An 18,811-nucleotide genomic window follows, 5' to 3' on the forward strand; every position below is an offset into this window, starting at 1 on the left:
TTTATGTCTAATGATATTGCTAATGATATAAAGCCAAATTTCATTCTTTTAAACTCTTATTACAACAATGACAATAATAATAATAATAATAATAATAATAATAATAATAATAATAATAATAATAATAATAATAATAATAATAATAATATTGATACAATTCATTGTTCAAGTGGTTATATTTTTTTGATACACATTTTCATAATCGGTTAGTTCTTCATCCTCTTCGAAAAGAAAATATTTTAATTATATAGTATATTTTTCTTAAATATTTTAATATGTATATTTGTATATACACATATGTATAATAATAAATAATCAAAGATCACTAATCCGTAGTTAAAAATCACTAATTAATAAGTTCAGTTCAGCTCAGTTCAGTTCAGTTCAGTTCAGCTCAGTTCAATCAATGAGAACAGACCCTAAACTCTAAGAAAACATCTAAAGGGAATCTAATACATCAAAAGGAGTCGGGTTCTAACACCGTGGCACTAGCAAAGAATAGACTCAATGGGTTAATCCTAGTCCAAAAACAATTGAATTGCATTACAAAGTTCACACACTTTTGACAACCCTTATCATGAAAAATGGCCTAAGGCTCTACTGAACTCACTCCCCTTTCTATCTCTTTCTATTTCTATGCAACTCTCAGACCAACAATGGCGGGAATAGCCACCATCAAGCTATCTTTCTCCCCTTCAATTCGCTCTTCATCAGCTTCTTTTTCATCCAACCCATCTTTCAATGGCCTTAAACACTCCGTTGGACTACCCCGCCGCACCAGATTCTCTAGTAAATTTCTCATCTTTTTTTTTTATTTTTTATTTTTCTAGTAATTTTTGCTATTTTTGAAGTTTTTAGTTTGAATTTCTGTTTATTTTTATGGGGATTATGTCAATCGTTTATTTATATGTGTTTTCTTGCAGAGATTTATGCTTTGAGCAGTAATGACATTAAGGTGGGGACTAGCATTGAGGTGGATGGAGCTCCTTGGAAAGTCTTAGGTATTTTATATCCTCTCAATTTTGCTTCAATTTTCATTTTTTTTTTTCTTTTCAGTTTTTATAATTTTGGATTAATGAGAATGTAAACATATTTTTAATAATAATGTGTTGATAATTTAGCCTTCTTGAATTTTGTTGATTTATAGCTTTACAAAAAATTGGGGTTTTGGACTGTATTTCTCTCTAATGCTCAATTTTAGTGCTATCCCTTTCCCAATGAGAACTACTTGCCAAAGTGTTATCCTTTGTGGGATATATGTAGTTGGGATTCGATCTGAGGTCATATTTAATTAGTTACCACCCCCATGAGGCCATGACTCTTGCAAATAAGATGGTTGACATCCACTAGAAGTAGCTTTTCAAACGGGATTTTAGTGTTAAAGCCATGCATTCTTTTGATTTTGATTTCTAATATAGCTTCCCAATGGTTATCAATTTATCATCAATTCAATTTTAATGTCCTAATGAAAAAGTGCAGCATTGATATTTGGTTTGGGGATTGAAAATTATTGACAATGGAGCGTGGTGAAGACGGGGTTTGGTTTGTTTTGTTATCTCTCCAGAAAGACCAGGCAATTTTAGCTGATTGTTTGCCTCCCTTCATCATCCACCATACCTTCAAGAATGAGGGAAAAGGGAAAGTGAATTTAATGTAGTACACCGTAAATTTGTATGATGATTTATGATCATTAGCTTGTGGTATTTTTTCTTCAGTTGGGGAGGGGGAGGGGGGAGGGCGTGGGAGAGCCGAGGAGGCATGTAGTGTGTAATATAGGGTGAATGTTTGCTGGTTAAGTCTTTCTGATAGCTGGTTTGCACTTTTGATGCTGATTCTTCCAAAGTTCCAATTGCTTGGTGACTAGAATCATCATACATAGTAGTTAAACAACTAATTCTTTAACCTGGGAGGCTGAAAACTGAAAACATTTTCCCATGGATTTTTTAGAGTTTCTTCATGTGAAACCCGGAAAAGGGGCTGCTTTTGTGAGGACTAAAATGCGCAATTATGTGACGGGGAACACAGTTGAAAAGACCTTTAGAGCTGGAGTCACGGTATGTTTTCTGGATGGTCAATTGTTTTTACACATCTGTTCTTTATCCTTAGCTTTTCTGATCCTTCGTAGTGAGGGCATTGACACTGCTTTGTCATGCAGTCAAGAATTAAAGGTCAAACCCATTTCCTAAAATGACTAAATTTTAAAAAAACTATTAAGGCATCACAGATTGTCCTCTTCAGTCTTTACGGACTGTGTAGATGTAGATATAATGATTGGCCATGCATTTTGTGCAGGTTTGACAACTTGACATTCACATACCAGTATTATCCCACATTTCTTAATCTATGTGATGGGGCAGAAGCAGTAACTTTTCTTCATGGTTTGGGATAGGTGAATTTGACATAATGAATCAGATTGGTGGGGGGAATACCTTTCTCATCTTATGTATGTTGTTTGTTATATAAATGACTGATGAAAGGGTTCTACATGTGTACCCTTTCTTCTTAAACTTTATATTCAATGGGGATGATTAGGATGAAAACGTGTACTCATATGGGGATCCTTATATGATCATCATATGGGTAGAATCCCAAGATTCCCAACCAATAGATTATTACAAGAAAACTTATTCAAACTTTGAAAGGGGGAAAAGAAAACATGCTCCTTCCATGTCCCTACCACTCTACCAGCACGCCTTGATGAGTGGTGTTGTATGAGCTTTTGATCTTGTACTTGTAGCCATGTCAAAGTAACATCTCATTAGTATCGTTAACAGTAATCAATTCATTTCTCTAATTTAAGCTTCTTGGTTGGACATAAAATTGAAATTGACAGATACCTGAAGCAAATGTATCCAAGGAAACAAAGCAATTCACATACAAAGATGGAACTATGTACGTCTTCATGGATAACGTATGTTTCTTTACCCCCTGTAATTTATGAAATTTGCAGTGTTTTTTACATGACTGTAGGTCACCATGCTTCTTGATGAGCTGCCTTAGTAGATAAAATGCTTTGATTCCTAATTTCCTATGCATACATCAGTGTTGGATCATCATTACTTTGATGCTTTTCCTTTCTCATTAAATTCATGCCTGTGCATGCTTTACTCAATCATAAAATGCAGTATGGACTATAATATTGTTACCCAAACTGTGTCAACTTTTCCATTGCCAATATTAAGTCACTGAAATTTAAATCAATCACTTGAATTTTTTTTATTGCTAGTTGACATTGACACTTGTGCACCCTCTACCCAAAAGCATCTTCCTAGTTCCAGAAATGAATATGTTGTGAATCGACATAACTGTACAATTTAAAAGTGATTTCCCTTCTCTCTACCTACTCTCCATTTCTTATTTTTTTGACCCACTTTTCCCTCTCTCTTATAACTATCAAACTATCTTCCTCTTTAAGCTATTCTTAAGGAACTAACTATACAATATCCGCACTATCTGTTCCATTAGGCCAGTTGTTAATTAAGAATCTAATTTCAGATGTCATTATCACAATATGTGAACTCTTATCAAAAGATTCAAAACATTTCCTTTGACAATTAATGTGCCAGTTCTTCACTGTAAATGCTACTCTGAAGGTATGTTTGTATGTTGTGTTATACATGTAGAAGTTGCAATTGCGAAATGATTTTACACATTTTTCAAAAGATTCAAAACATTTCCTTTTGACAATTAATGTGCCAGTTCTTCACTGTAAATGCTACTCTGAAGTTATGTTTGTGTGTTGTGTTATACATGTAGAAGTTGCAATTGAGAAATGATTTTACACATTTTTCAGACTACATATGAGGAATTCCGGCTCAGTGAGAAAGATGTCGGTGATAAGACCAAGTGGCTGAAAGAGGGCATGGACTGCAATCTGCAGTTTTGGAATGGAAAAGTAATAATCTCCACTTTTTATGATTGATGTTGTTTCTTTTGACACTTCTCTTCATTCTATATAGTCATGACTTGTAGGAAACACCAAGATTCTATTACTATATTGTGTTTTCCTTATCTTCTTCCTTTTTTTTCATTAAGCATCTCTGGTATTCATCCTTTTATTCATCTCTTTCTGTACCTCCTTGTGGGGAAATCTGAGGACACATTTGTTATTGGCACTTCTAGTTCAGCAAAAGCTGAATTGTTATTTGAACTACTTGCAGGCAATTGATCTTGAATTGCCCACCATTGTGAAGCTCACTGTTATTGATACGGAACCTGGTATTAAGGGCGATTCAGCTCAAGGTATGTGATCTAATTTACCTTTGATCCTCACTATACCAAGTAAAAAAATCACCCACTCATTGTGCTTCCTTTCAAGTTCACGATTGAAACAGAATTGCTTGAAAGTAATGTGGGGTTTTATTTATCATCCTTTCGACCATGTTGTATTTTCCAATTTGGTTGCTAAGACTATTTATGCACTGGTTTCTGCAATTAATCTGATCTTGTTGAGCGTTGTGAATTTGGCTATAAACCTATATTCCCTTATCTTGCATCTGCAATTATTTTCCTAGATTTCTAGTCTTAGGAGCTGGGTAAATGCGTATATACCTTCAGTGAACTCTTCATACGAAGTATTTGAAATATTTTATTGGTATACCTACAATTTCTTCAAGTTAACTAATAATCTGGAAGGAGAGAGGTCGAGAGGGGGAGGGGTTTAATCTGGTGATAGCTTGTATTTGAATTTCTCTGTACTAATTCAGATTTCTGTTTGCATGCAATAAGTCATTGGTATGTATTAATACTGTAGAAGTGGGTTGGTTTCTTCTTGAAATTACTCTATTTAATCTACTATTTGTTTGTGATTCTACTGCACTGTGTTGGTAGAACAAATGTTCAATTAGGCGGCTATGTATTTATACCATTTTAGGGTAATGCTTCTTTCTTTTTAACAGTTCCATTGATGATGTTTGATTGTAGGTAGTACCAAACCAGCAACAGTTGACACTGGAGCTATTATTAATGTACCGTTGTTCATAAATATCGGTGATGACATTATGGTTGATACAAGAACAGGGCAGTATACTAATCGTGCCTAATTAGTGTTTCAAACAAATTTCGGCACTAATGTAATTCAATGCTTAGAGTTTTTGTTGTATTTATTTGTGTCCATATTACTACGACGCTCTGTTCTGTAATTCAAGGTTAGGTTTTTGTTCCTGATGCTCTTGAGATAGAAATGATGCTGTTGAGATATACATGTATGTCACGGGAATCAGTTGGGAAGATTTTGTATAAATATTGAATTAATTCAAGCTGAAATTATCTACTACCTGAGCAAGCCTTTCCTTTTAATATCTGCTGACAATTAGTGCTGCATTCTACTTCGTTTGATGCTAAACTCTCGTGTTAAGTGCTTCATTGTCATGCTTTTATGAAATTATGGGCTATTACAACTATCTTGTTTAAATTATTAAGTTATCTGATCATTCTTGCGAGGCAGCTTATGCATCTGGGGTACTTGTTATATTTTCGCATAGAAAAGACACTCTTTCTCTCTTGTTCAATTCTCACAGAGAGAGTGCATCTCATGGAGCTGGGATTTACAGTTTCTCACCTTTCTGTCTCGGTGTCTCCTTCCATGAACATATTTAACATGCTCAATAACAACAAAACTTTCCATTTGATAGGCTATAGTACAAGATCAATGTATCAACAATCGACACTAAGTAATACTTCGTAGTAGAGAACTATACATACATTGGTTGTGTTATGGACTTATGGAGTTATGGTAATCTAATCTGTTGAGAGCTCGAGGGTATCCGGTGTGGAATTATACCAAGCTTTAATGCAGCACCATAGACGTTGCAGGCACCAAGCACAAACCCTTGCCTATTGAACTCATCAATCAAAATGTTAAAGCTAATTTTACTGGGAAATTTACCAGCTTCACACACAAGAACTAATATTGATAGTGCTTGGCTAATCTTCCCCTCCTTGCAGAGTCCACGAATGATTCGATTAATCGTGACCATCCTTGGAAAATAACCAGCTTCAATCATCTCTTTCAAGGTAATCAAAGCCATATCAACCTCATTTCTAATACAAAAGGTTTGAATCACCAGATAATAAGTGTCAGGAAAGACAGAATAATCCCAACTCTTCATTTTCGCGTATACTTCATCCACAAATTTGAAGAGATCTTGTTCATTCCAAGATTTCCTGCACAAACCTCTTAACAAGGTGTTCATCATCCTTCCATCCACCTTGAAACCAACCTCGACCATTTCTTTGTAAACCCAATAAGCTGCCATAAATTTACCCCATTTCAACAACCCATGAAGCAAAGTACTGTAACTTATATAATCAGGTACACAACCGCGATCCTTCATTAGCTTCAACAACCCAACCCCTTTCCTTGGTTTCCCTTCTTTGCAATACCCATTAAATAGAGCATTATAAGTAACCACACTCGGAGTTAATCCCATCGCGATTGCTTCCTCAAGCAATTCCATGGCCTCACCTGACCTGCCCACTTTACACAAACCATCCATAACAGCAGTGTATGAATATATATCAGGATTAGTACTACTACTACTACTACTACTGTCTTCATTATCATTATCTCCCTTTCTCTTCAAACTCATCAACATATCATAAGCTTCTTCTACCCTGCCAACAAAGCACAACCCTTTTAACACACAATTATAAGTTTGAACATTTGGGTTGCACCCAAGTTCACCCATCATCTCCAACACCTGAAAAGCTCTCTGAAGTCTACCTCTTGAGCATAATGAATTCACCAAGATGGTAAGAGTCACCACATTCGGTCGAAACCCGTTTTCTATCATACAGTCCAGAACTCTTTTCCCTTCATCAGGCTGATTTTTCTTACAGTAACACCTGATAAGTATAGAATAAGTCCAACAGTCTGGTGATAAACCATGCAGTGGCATTTCGTCGAACAGTTTCAAGGCAAGGTCCAACTCCTCAGCCATCACTAAACTCATTAATAAATCATTAATATAACCTATAGTTTTGGACTCACCCTGCTTCTCAATCATAGAATCAAGGATTTTAGACCTTTTCTGAGGTGGGGTTGCTCTAATTTCATCAACTAATTGTTTAACTTTTGCTTTACTACTATTGTTTTCTTTGTATTCATCTTTCATTTCTGTTAAGCTTAAAGTAGATGAATTTGAAGCAGAACTATATGATTGAATTCTGAAAGTGGTGTTGAAATTCGTAACAATGAAATTGAAGGGTGATTTAATTGAAATTTGGGATGAACAAATTGATAAATTAAGTGCTTTTGATGCAAAATTCTTGGGTTGAAGAAAATGATAGCCATGGAAAAAGAAGTGATTTTTTGTGGAGGTGTTGTTTAAGAATAACAATGGAGGAAGCAATGAAGAGCATCCCACAGAACAAGGCATGAAGATTGACGTTTTTAAGAAAAAAATCCCAAAAAAATTGGAATTTATTTTGAGGTTTTTAAGCTTCTAATGTGGACAAATTGCATAATGTTCTATGACATAGAGCTACTTTAGCTACATATGAAAGATTTATATGATAATATGAATGATGTGTAAGAAGGATCTTTGTTTCCAATGTGCTAATTTAATAATTAATAAAAAAAATAAAATCGACAGAATGACAAGTCAAATTATTCATATATTTGAATACCGACTCTTAATAAATTCATGTCATTTGGATGTTTTTTGTGCTTTAAGGTATGTAAAAAGACTACATTAATAATTATATTATTGACCTATAAAGCTGTCCTCATGACACAAACAAAAAATATTCCGAGGATAATTATACGAAAATTCAATATTCATGCATCGTGTTGGACTAAACCTTTCTCAAAGCCTCACTCAAAAAAGAGAGAAAAGATAACTAATAGGAGTAATAGTATAAAAGTAATCTCTTATGTTCTATATAAGGAATGAAATGAGTTTCACACGAAAGGTATAATAACTCGAAGAACTTAAAACAAGAGTATTCCATCAAAATGATTGTTACAAATTTATGAACTAGATTGATGATCATATATATAGTTATGTATCATGTCACAAATAATTAATTAATTAGTCTCTAATAATACCTTACTGATTTGCTAAACCTCTTCCAAGACTTGAGATCATTATTATTGTTACTTCTACTAGGCTCTTGTTGCTCTTTCTCAACATGATGATGATCATTTTTCCTCCCTTTCTTCTTCCAAAAAACAGGCCTAAGTAACTTCTTGACAATCTTATGCAAACCATAACCCCAAGACGTACCTCGCTTCCCTTGTTCCACCGGTTGTTGGACCAATGGTGGTGCACCCACGCCTAGGTGTGCACGAAACATCGATGTCCCTGGCTCGGACAAGCTCCTCCTTAGCATGGCTTGGTTGAGTTGAATTTCGACCGATAGACGCTCGTACTCATCAAACAATGTGCTCTTTCGGTTGTCCGTAAAATTCTTAACAGCCACTTCTATTTCGTCCATTTTTATTTTGTTACATTTGATTCTTTTGACACTCTTAGCGTATGTACTAGTACTATATAGTATAGTTGTTCACTCTTTGTTGATTCTTTGGTTTACATTGGAAGGCAACCTAAGAGTGTGTGTGTCAGATTGATTGAAATGAAATAAATGTTTATCAATCAACTTTTTATTGTTTTTATTCATCTTATATTTTGAGGTTTCTTTTCTTTACATGGAAGATGAAAGTAAAATAAAGTGCAAATATATTTCATAATTACTTTGATAATTGAGAAGTCATTAATTATGGGTTTTAAGGTTTATTTATTGGTTAAGATATTTGTCAGGGAATTAATAATTAAAGTCAGTTAGCCTTATTTGCTCTTCATCTTCTACATGAATTTAGTACCCGTAGCCTTTTTGTTCTGTCTTCTCTGTATTTAGTAGGCTAGATTTGTGTTATTCATCAATTTTTTAAATTGACTTTGACCGCTAACTCTTCGGCTTGTTTGGTAGGCCGTAATAAACATACTCTGTAGTACTTAACTACTTGTATTACTTTTGTTAATACTACTCCATACAAAGTACACTACTAATAAATAATTTCATGTTAACTCAACAATTTTTTTTTTTTTTTTAATGATTCTTAAAAGCATTTTTGTCTTTGTTTAGTAAGAATCTAATAAATACTTCTAATATTCTGTTTCGTAGCTTTCCTAGTTCCTCATCGTTTATTTTGTACGAAGAATTTTTATAAGTACTACTCGTATTCTTTTTAGAAGCTTAACAAGCACTAAAGCAAAGAAGAATCAATTAAAGTGAGTTTTGGAATAATGATCTCGCAATTGATAATTTTGCAAATAAGCTTAGACCCCGTTTTTTAGAGCTGCTCTGCTCTGCTCTGTTTAAAAATAATACTTAATATTGAATTATTATAAAATAATAATTAATATTTAATAATAACAACAAATAATTAATATTTAATAATAATAATAAATATTGAATTATTATAATAATAAAAATTAATATTTAATAATAATAATAATAAATAATAATTAATATTTAATAATAATAATATTATTAAAAATTAATATTTAATAATAATAATATTATTAAAAATTATTTATTTATTTTTAATAATAATAATAAAAATAAAAATTAAATAATATATAATAATAATAATAATTATAATTATTATAATAATAATAATTAATATTTAATACTAATATTTAATAATTATAATAATAATAATAGTAGTAGTAGTAGCAGCAACAACAACAACAACAACAGTAGCAGTAGTAGTAATGAAATCTGCTCTGCTTTGCTCTATGGGGTACTTTGTTGCATAGATATGGAAAAGTTGGACTGTAACATTTACGAGTATTTTGTTTCATTGTCTTAGTAAGGGCCTGTTCTGATTTACTAAATTGAGCTGAACTGAACTGAACTGATTGGAGCAGAAGTGAACTGAACCGAACTGAATAGAGCTGAAATGAATATTTTATGAGAGAAGGAAATCAGAAACTGAACTGAACTGATTTGAGCTGAACTAAAATGAATTGAAATTAAGTGGAAGAGAACAGACCCTTAGTCCCACAATTTTTAAAGAGGTGATAAATAGACAATAAGACAACATTGCATATTCAGATTTTATAAAAATATTCATGTGCGTTTTGTGCAACTATTAATCCACATAAATAAAGAAGTTAATTTTGAAATATGTGAAATGACTTAATTAGCTAAATTCAGAAGCCAATTTCATTTCTTATATTTATGTGTGGTAGAATTGCTATAAATTAAGAAAATTAAATATTACTTCATACATATTAAAATTTATACGGTTGTTTTGGATAAAATAAAATTTGATTAATAGAGTGATAGGCCCAATACAAAGCGTGAATACAAAGTCTACTTACTAGGGCATCTTCTCAACTTTTGTCTTATAATAAATAAGCAATATCATAAATTGTTGTTTTTTGAGCGTGAAAGATATCTCAAGTGGAAGTGGTAGAGCTTCCCTCCCATTTTCAAGAAATCGTGAGATAGATTCTCATTATCCATTCGGCTTTCTAAACATTTTTTTTTTTAAAAAGAGGTTGTTTTCTTTGGTCAATTATGAGTCAATTCAGGGAGAATAAAAGGTGTGATCATTATGATGGGGGTTTAATGGTTTATACTTTGTTCAGATTAGGACAGAACCAGCGGAGAGTTGAAATGAAGGGCTATTGCTTGGGGCACAGGAAGGAAGTAACTCCACTAAGCATCAAAATTCAAGCACTCTCACGCTGTCTATAAAACATTAAGGCATACGTTTTTCATATAGGATTTTGTAATATAACTAGAGGTGATCAAATTAACACCGCAATAACAGTCAACTTATTAGAAAATTGCATAAAGCAATGTAAAACATTAGTACCATATTGTAATTAGTCGTTTGGACCAATGAGGTCTTAGCCAAAAAGTAATTATACTTTGTATGAATCTGATTTACAATACAGGAATATTGCTACGAAAAATCTATTTGTTTATCTATAAAGATTTTACACATTTTTACCCATGTCAAAATATTGCAATTTTGCCCCTTGATTAATATATCGAATATGACAATTTACCCCCAAGGGCCAAATCGCATATGATCATCAAACAAACCAATCTTTTGTGGCGTCAAACCTTGGTCTTTTGGAGTATAGTCAACCTTGGCAATTTGCCCAATTGACCTACGTTTACGTTTCTTTTCTTCTGATTGCATAAACCCTAATTTAGTAACGCCTTTCAATTTCCAATTCGTTGATGAACTCAAACACCCATCTAATTTCTTCATAAATTTATGCGATCAAAGCAATAATTAATCAGTACTCAATTGTTTCTAATTTAGTATTGGGGAAAAAAAAACTCAATTATCAGTTGATCACAGAAACCGTCGAAATTTTTTCGACATTTTTAAGTATGTTGTTTGAAGTTGTGGATTGGGATCTTATCGTCTGCAATTAGGGTTTATCTGGGAAATTGATTTGGTTTGTTTTTTGGTTACATCCCTTTCTGGAAATGGGCAAGAATGTGATTTTGACAACAATTCTAGTGATTCTGCTTGTTGCCGACGTTTCAAATGCTGCCTTCTTGTGGAATTCCCGGAAATTAGCCGCCTCTCCGCCAATTGAAGATCCCAATAAACCAGTAAATTTCTTTCTAATTTTAATTTTTGGTTGTTATTCTTATTCTTATGTTCATTATTTTTGTGAATTGGAGCTGGAGTTTGTTAGATTATGTACATATAACTGAGATTAGCTAGAATACGTATGAATCTTAGTATACACTGTTTGATTGGTGCTGTTGGTGGTAGAGTTTATATTGATTGGATCTGAATTTGATAATATTTTCGGGGGTGCTGTTCAGGGTACTCCGATTCCGAGTCCGGTTGTACCAGGGACTCACTCAAGCTCAGTTGATGGAGAGGAGAAGAGTAAGGAAAAGAAGCAAATTGGGCCTCCTCCAGCTACTACAGCTGGGAAGGATGCCTCTAAGGATAAGCCGGTGACAAATGATACACATACGACGCCTGTTACACCGCCAATTGAAGCTAAAGAACATAATAATACTAGTAAGGAAGCTGTGAAGGATAAGGAAAAGGAGGAGGAGAAGAAGGAGGAAGAGAAGGAGAAAGCAGAAGAGAAAGAGGAAGATAAGAAGGAAAAGGAGGAGGAACAGAAAGAGAAAGGAGAAGAGAAAAACAAAGAGGAACCAAAAGAGAAGGCGGAGAGCAAACCCGCTGCACCCATTGGAAGCAGTGAGAGCTGTGATGAGATAGGGAGAAGGTGCCAGGACTTGAAGTCGATGACTGCTTGTGTCAAGAGTTTTGATTCTGGTAATTTTGGAAATCCTTTCTTGCTTTGCAGTTGTTAATTATGTGTTAGACTCCTAGAATCATTATTCTGTTAAGTTATAATCTTTTTGTTTATATATAGTGGGTGGCTAGTGAATATGAAGATTTTGTTAGAGTTTCACTATCATAGTAATTAAGGTCCTTGCAATTTTTGTGAATAACACTAAAATTTTGGTTTTCTGACTGGAAATTGATGTGTATCCTCGTCTGTGGGATGAGTATACTCGTAAGATGCATGGTTTGCTTCCTTCTGATCTTGGTAAGTTTGATTGAGGCTTCTTGCCAGAGCAAATTGTAGTAAGTTGATAACAATATAACATGAAAGTAGGTAATAAATTTGTCATGGAAGGGCCCACAAAATTTTAGTAGTCACCCCATAAATATGGAGGAGAACTTGTGTCAACATTCAACAACTTTTTGCTCATTATTAATTAATGAGATCTTTTCTCTCCTTTTGCATCTTTGTGATAAACTCAAACTCTATCTGTCTTCCAGATTAAAGATTGAACTCCTTGATTTCATTTAACTTTGTGATTAGTGAATCAAGTATTTATCTTTTTCTTGCATTTCACTGATATCCCAAAACCCCCAAAAATAGCATCTTAAAAAGTGAGAAAATTTAGGATATCTAAATGATTTGGTGACGAATTTGAATCAAAGTGGTATTAACAGCCTAGGCCATTAGCCTAGAACATTTATTATGTGATACATTTTCAATCTTTAATTTACTTCTTCAATTTTCTCTCTCCTCCTCTCTTCTCTCTATCCTATCCAAAAGCTTTCACTTATAGCTCAGCAAAGTTTTGAAACTTTCACCTTTTTTCACTCAACTAGTCAACTATAAATATCTAACCTCTTTTATAGCAAGATGGGTGATAGGTTAATGTATGATGATGACATGATGAGTATAGAAAGGGGAGTGAGTATGGCCTTTTCAGAATGCAAAAGCTAGGAAGGACCTTAGAAAAGATTATTTATTGAATATTTCAAGTTTTGAAATACTTTGGACTCATAGGAAGTCCTAACGTAAGAGGTATAAATCCAAAGAACAATGGTGTTCATATCAAGTAACTCTAAAGCACCTCGGTATTTATGGAGGATGAGCTAACCTTGGATCCTTTATTTTTGACGAATTCAAGGTTGATTTTAGTGCGTCTATTTATGATAGGAATTGATATTTCTAACTTATTTATTATATTTCATGAGGAAGTGCATCCTTCTTACTCTTCTTCATGCCACAAGGTTTTTGAATTTCACGCTGGTAGGCATTATGATAGTAATCCTACGCGTCTTTGAATAGTAGAAGTGGACTCTGAACATGATTATGATGTTAATATGATTCATTCTACATTAACTTATGATGACCTTGGTATCTGTATTAGACTGCGATCATTGAATGCGGCTTTGATGAAGCTCCTCTTATGTTTGGTTCTTGTTTACCATATGGGGTTGGAAAGAGTGAAATAAGAAAACGTTTTGAGGGGAATGTTTTCTTTTATGGTGCCTTGTTTGATTCATGCAACCTAAGATTATAGTTTAAAATGTTTTTTCTCTACAAAAATTGCATTACATTATTGTCGATACATTTCCTTGAATAATGATGGCTCTATCAATCTTGGAAAACTTCTATGGTTGTCATATAGCTCTCATTTTGGATGCTTAGCTAGAAGACTCAAAAATTTGCTTGATTTGATTTTGTTCTTTACATTATGTGGGTTTACTTGGGTTATGATTGCATCACCATTGGATTGGCAATCTTTGTGCTTAATCCAGGTGCATACAATGGTTGTAGATGGTTTTCTTCAAATAGGCTTTATTGTTTCTAATAAAGACGTCATCATCTGATTTATTGTGTTGGTTTTTGTTGTCACCTATAGGATTTGATGTCAACTACTCAACTGCTTTTAAGAGAAAGGATATGATGTTGGAATATTCATTAGATCTATGGATTAAATCTAGATGTATGACTAGGTTTCAAAATGGTGTTGATTTTTTTAGATAACGGATATTTGGTTGGCTACTTTATGTTATGATGTGGCTTAGTTGAATAGGGGCTATCCTTATGTCTGGGGTTACTTTTGATGATCAGACAAGGAGACATTAAAGCAAAGGTGAAAAAATATACTAGTGCTCTTAGATTTGGGTCAAAATTGGGCAGCAATGTCTTCTTCATTAAAATGTTTTTCAAGGTGATTCTGCTTAGAGAAAACAATGGGTTCAGAGCTTTCCATCCTAGGTCATAAGATAAGATCCAACTTTAAATAAGCAAGATATGACCATTTGAAGTTGAGCTGGTGAAACCTCCTGGTCGTGCAAAATTGCACATTGAAGATGAGAAAAACCTTCAATTCGCACGATTGGTCGAACCAAAATTAAACTTGCATCTTTGTTATAATAAGAAAGTATCTCAACCATTCATTTGAGCTGCTGAAACTTCCTGTTGTATAATTGGTCGGAATCTTAGAAAAGGAGAACAACAAGAGACATAATGCCTTAGTTTTTATGATATGAGCCCTTATGCTTTTCATAGGTAGTAGAAGCCTGAGTCTAATTTTTCTTTGTTGAATGAGTGCTTCTATTAGCCCTCTTGTTCCTGTTATCATCTATGGTAACATTGCTAAAACTGTCGTGGACTCATAGTGCATTAATAAGGACTGTATAATGTTGTCAGTTTCTTGCAATATGTAATTGGTCATTTCCTCTCTGATCTATTTTTTAAGAATAAGGCAAAGTGGCTAACTTTTGGGCGTTATCTACTGCCTAAGCCTAACACTCAATAAATAAGGTGAACTCATGTTTAAAGCCTACATTTGCCACATTAATGGTGGTTAGGTGGTTAGCACTTCTGCCGTTCAGAGTTTTAAATTGTGTAAAGGATGCTAAATCTCCAATATTCATGTGTCATGGCTCCTTGAATCTTTCTTCCGCAGCTCCCCTTAGGTGGTAAACTGCGGGGATTCTAATGAAAAAATTAGGGCATTGGTACACTGCGGTATGATATGCTAATGGATATGTATTTATGTTTACCATTTTATATGATATTTGTACTTTCAACTGATATGGGTTAAAAGAGCTGGGGAGTTTTTTCATTTTGTTAAATCTTACCCTTGTATCAGATTCAAAGGCTTTGGTCCTCTTCATACAGAACAAAGGGGATATTAGCTTGAAAGTGGATGTCTCTACAATGTCTTCTGGGAGTAAACAAAAGGTGATAACTGTCCCAAAGCTTCAGAGTATACAGGTAAGACTTTAGACTTAAGCCTGGTCTGCACTTCTCATTTCATATCCAAAAGTTGAGCAGTACCAAACTTTATCATGTGCAATCATTAACCGCTTTGCTCTCAATGCTTAATTGATTAGGATCTCCTATCAGCCTTACTAGCTTAATAATTGCTGTTTTTAACTGCCTGAACTTGTAATTGCGTCTTCCTGTTCTTTGTTTAATATATCTGCACTTCAGAGTATGCCTGAAGTTTGGGACTCTCTAGAGAATTCATCAAATAACATTTGAATTAGAAGTAAAAAATAGGAATATATTTGTTCTGTGCTCTGGTGGCTATAGTAATTGTCTTGGCAGTTTGGACATTAATCCCTATGCTTTCTTGCCTGACTGCTTTGTACCAACCTTCTGTTGGAGTTGGATAATCATATGAGAAAATACAAGTTTATATCCTATATTAACAAGATTTGTTAATATAGGGGTAGTAATGTCATTTCACGAGAAACTTGGGGGGCAGATATGTAAAGTCAAGTGTAGCCAACTAATTTGCCCAGTAAATGCCGTTTACAATACAACTTCATGACGTTTACCACTATTGTTAACTGGGAAACATCAATGTCACCTAAAAAAGCAATTCATGTTCAAACCAGACTCACCATTAACAAGATCTCTACTCTCAAAGAATGATTAACACCTATCATTTAGGGTTAATCATGCCTCTAATTTATGTATTTTTCTTAGGGTTTTTCGTTAAATTTGGCGGTGTTGGAGATGGTGTTGTTGGGGTTGAGCATGGTGTTTGTTATGGTGTTGTGTTGAGGTCCATTCGCCGTTGATGATGACAGATTGCCAGAGGTTGAAGAAGATGAGAAAGGTTGGAGAAGGGATGATGAAGATGGAAAGAGGAGGAGAAGTCAGATGTACTTGTGTTTTTTCTCTCCTAAGTTCTAGACTCTGACATACAAGTTACTAACACCGTCAAAGTTAGTCCACCTCACTAACATTAGCACTAGTAATATAAAATGAATAAATAACAAATTCCAAGGCATATAATTTCAACAATGCCACTATATTAACAAAAGTTGTTAATATTGGATATTAATGGGGACCGACTCTAATCATATATCATTTCCGGCTAATTGTTAGCAGCATAGCATCAATCTGACTTAGTGATGGGCGTGACTTTGTTCACATGCTTGATGTACATGATTTAACATATTACTGAGAGGTGTCTTAACATCGATTGTTGCTTCAGTCAAGTTGCTTAAAAAGGATGTGATTTAATAGAGTAGTAGGGTAGTGCTGGTAGTCTCGCTTATTATTTTCAAAATTAGGATTTGCCACAAATGTTAATGCTGGAATATTGGTTGTGCATCAGTGCATTATCACCTGAGATTTCATTGTTGAGATATTTTAAAATGGATAAGTGAATATTGGGGACTGAAGTCTATTTTATTGTATGCAGCCACTCTGCAAAAGCTAAAAATCTGATTTGAGATTTTGCCAACTAGGGTATTTTGGGGAATGATGTAGATATTTATAACCCAAAAAACATATGTGAAAAACAATGAGTGGCTTTCTTATTAAGGAAGTGTAAAATACATTTACGGACAGAGATTTATATTGTAGCCATACTATTTGAAGAATTGTCTATTTATGCTTCTTGGGTATCTGTTAAGATTCTAATTTTGGATGTTATCTGAATTCTGAAGCCTAGTGTTTTATAAAATAAGTGAATGCAAGTTCGTGTAAAAATCAGTTTATCGCGTTATCACTAGTGCAAACTTGAACTCAATAGAGTAATAGCTAAAAATATTAACTGGAGATCCTCAAATAGTCAAATTACAATTTTAATACTTCTTGCCTATGTGTTACTCAGATGGAAATGTCACTGGCTGATGGTGGAATCAATGAGATCACACTAAATGCCGGTAATGGAAATTGTGTGCTACATGTAGGCACTCCTGCACCACAAGGGAATTATTTTCAATTACTACCATCATATTCCAAGTTCATGACTCCTACATATGGTGCCTACTTGGTACTACTGATAACCTTAATAGCTGGAGGGGTGTTAGGTTGTTGCTGGTTCTGTAAAAGGAAAGGACAGCGTGATATCCCATACCAGGAACTCGAATTGAGTATGCCAGAATCAGCTGTTGCTGCAGAAACAGCAGAAACAGTAGAAGGATGGGATGAGGTTTGGGATGATGCCTGGGATGAAGAGAATGCTGTTAGATCACCTGGAGGCCATAGAATTTCAGCAAATGGTCTGACAGCTCGGAACTCAAAAAAAGATGACTGGGAAGATTGGGATGATTAGAAAATTTTGGCACAACTTTAAAATGTTGTACTGTGGGAGTTTTGCATAGTAAAACATCGGGGGGTAAAAACCCTTTATTATAGTACCATGTGTTTACATATAGTATATATATAGTGGGTTTATAGTGAAAGCAGCTTGAGTTTTTTGACATTTTATTTTTGGACAGTTTTTTGACAATTTTGACCCCATGTATATGCAAAAGTTGATTTATGGAAGTTCTGATTGATTCTTATAGTTATACCAGTTTCTTCTTACTTTCTTTGCCTTGAAAGAGAATTAACATATCCTTTTGACTTGAGAGCTACTCCTTTTGTGGACCATTCAACTTTTGGTCCCTTTTCTGCCTGCGAGATAATATGTTTAGTCATTACTCATTAGACTCTAATTGCTGCTCAAAACGAGTGCGAAAAACAATATACATCTATAGGAGTATTTGTATAGTCGATGTTACCAGATGGTGACTTGATTGACGCTTACAAGCTCTCCCTCGCGTGTCCCTCTGATGTGTGGACAAGCGTGGGACATGAGCCAATCACACCACTGCTAGTGCTAGCTTTGGCAAAATTAATTTGTCAAAAACATGTCTGTTTTATGCATCCTGTGAGAGTTTAGAATAGTTATTCAATCAGCTTAAACTTTTTAAACAAATTTTTATATGGGGAAGCTAATTTTGCACAAATATTGTTGTAAATTGGTGGGTATTTTAATGCAAATGGGTCGGATCATTTTGGGATTAAAATTAGGCCAAAAGGGTCGAAGTTTTGGAGACGGAGAAAGTAGTAGATACAGGTAATTTGTGTCTAATTGAAGCAATGTCTTTAGTTTTGAAGCCTTAAATAAAAGGGGGTCCTATCACGTAATGTTATTCAAATCTTGTCAAAGTTTACCACAAAGGATGTTTGAATTTATTTATTTTCAACGTTGTTTGTTAGACACAATGAAACTCACTTATTGTTTAAATTGTACAATAAGG

At 34.1% G+C, this 18,811-nt stretch overlaps 2 protein-coding genes across 3 annotated transcripts; both read left to right on the plus strand.

The window, feature by feature from the left end:
• Positions 1–549: 549 nt before the first annotated feature.
• LOC145572681 (uncharacterized) lies at positions 550–5,275 on the plus strand. Of its 2 annotated transcripts, none has more exons than XM_081631650.1 (7): positions 550–789; positions 924–1,000; positions 2,016–2,054; positions 2,834–2,911; positions 3,794–3,895; positions 4,161–4,242; positions 4,924–5,275. In XM_081631650.1, the coding sequence occupies exons 1-7, from the start codon at positions 657–659 to the stop codon at positions 5,040–5,042; spliced, it is 630 nt and encodes a 209-aa protein (XP_081487776.1). In that variant the 5' UTR covers positions 550–656; the 3' UTR covers positions 5,043–5,275. The 2 variants fall into 2 exon arrangements, with proteins under 2 accessions (XP_081487776.1, XP_081487775.1); XM_081631649.1 differs by having other exon boundaries at positions 553–789; positions 924–1,001; positions 1,948–2,054.
• A 5,760-nt stretch (positions 5,276–11,035) lies between these two features.
• Positions 11,036–18,078, plus strand: LOC145570657 (uncharacterized). The gene is made up of 4 exons (XM_081629793.1): positions 11,036–11,589; positions 11,809–12,277; positions 15,412–15,536; positions 17,395–18,078. The coding sequence occupies exons 1-4, from the start codon at positions 11,461–11,463 to the stop codon at positions 17,836–17,838; spliced, it is 1,167 nt and encodes a 388-aa protein (XP_081485919.1). The 5' UTR covers positions 11,036–11,460; the 3' UTR covers positions 17,839–18,078.
• Positions 18,079–18,811: the final 733 nt, after the last annotated feature.

This window comes from Chenopodium album, chromosome 12 (assembly GCF_948465745.1).
Source record: "Chenopodium album chromosome 12, dcCheAlbu1.1, whole genome shotgun sequence".
Lineage (NCBI taxonomy): Eukaryota > Viridiplantae > Streptophyta > Magnoliopsida > Caryophyllales > Amaranthaceae > Chenopodium > Chenopodium album.

Coding starts and splice junctions, on each gene's coding strand:
- LOC145570657 (XM_081629793.1), top strand. CDS start 11,461: ATGGGCAAGAATGTGATTTTGACAACAATTCTAGTGATTCTGCTTGTT. Junction 11,590..11,808: donor TTGAAGATCCCAATAAACCA/GTAAATTTCTTT, acceptor GGTGCTGTTCAG/GGTACTCCGATTCCGAGTCC. Junction 12,278..15,411: donor TGTCAAGAGTTTTGATTCTG/GTAATTTTGGAA, acceptor CCCTTGTATCAG/ATTCAAAGGCTTTGGTCCTC.
- LOC145572681 (XM_081631649.1), top strand. CDS start 657: ATGGCGGGAATAGCCACCATCAAGCTATCTTTCTCCCCTTCAATTCGC. Junction 1,002..1,947: donor AGCTCCTTGGAAAGTCTTAG/GTATTTTATATC, acceptor TGGATTTTTTAG/AGTTTCTTCATGTGAAACCC. Junction 4,243..4,923: donor TAAGGGCGATTCAGCTCAAG/GTATGTGATCTA, acceptor GTTTGATTGTAG/GTAGTACCAAACCAGCAACA.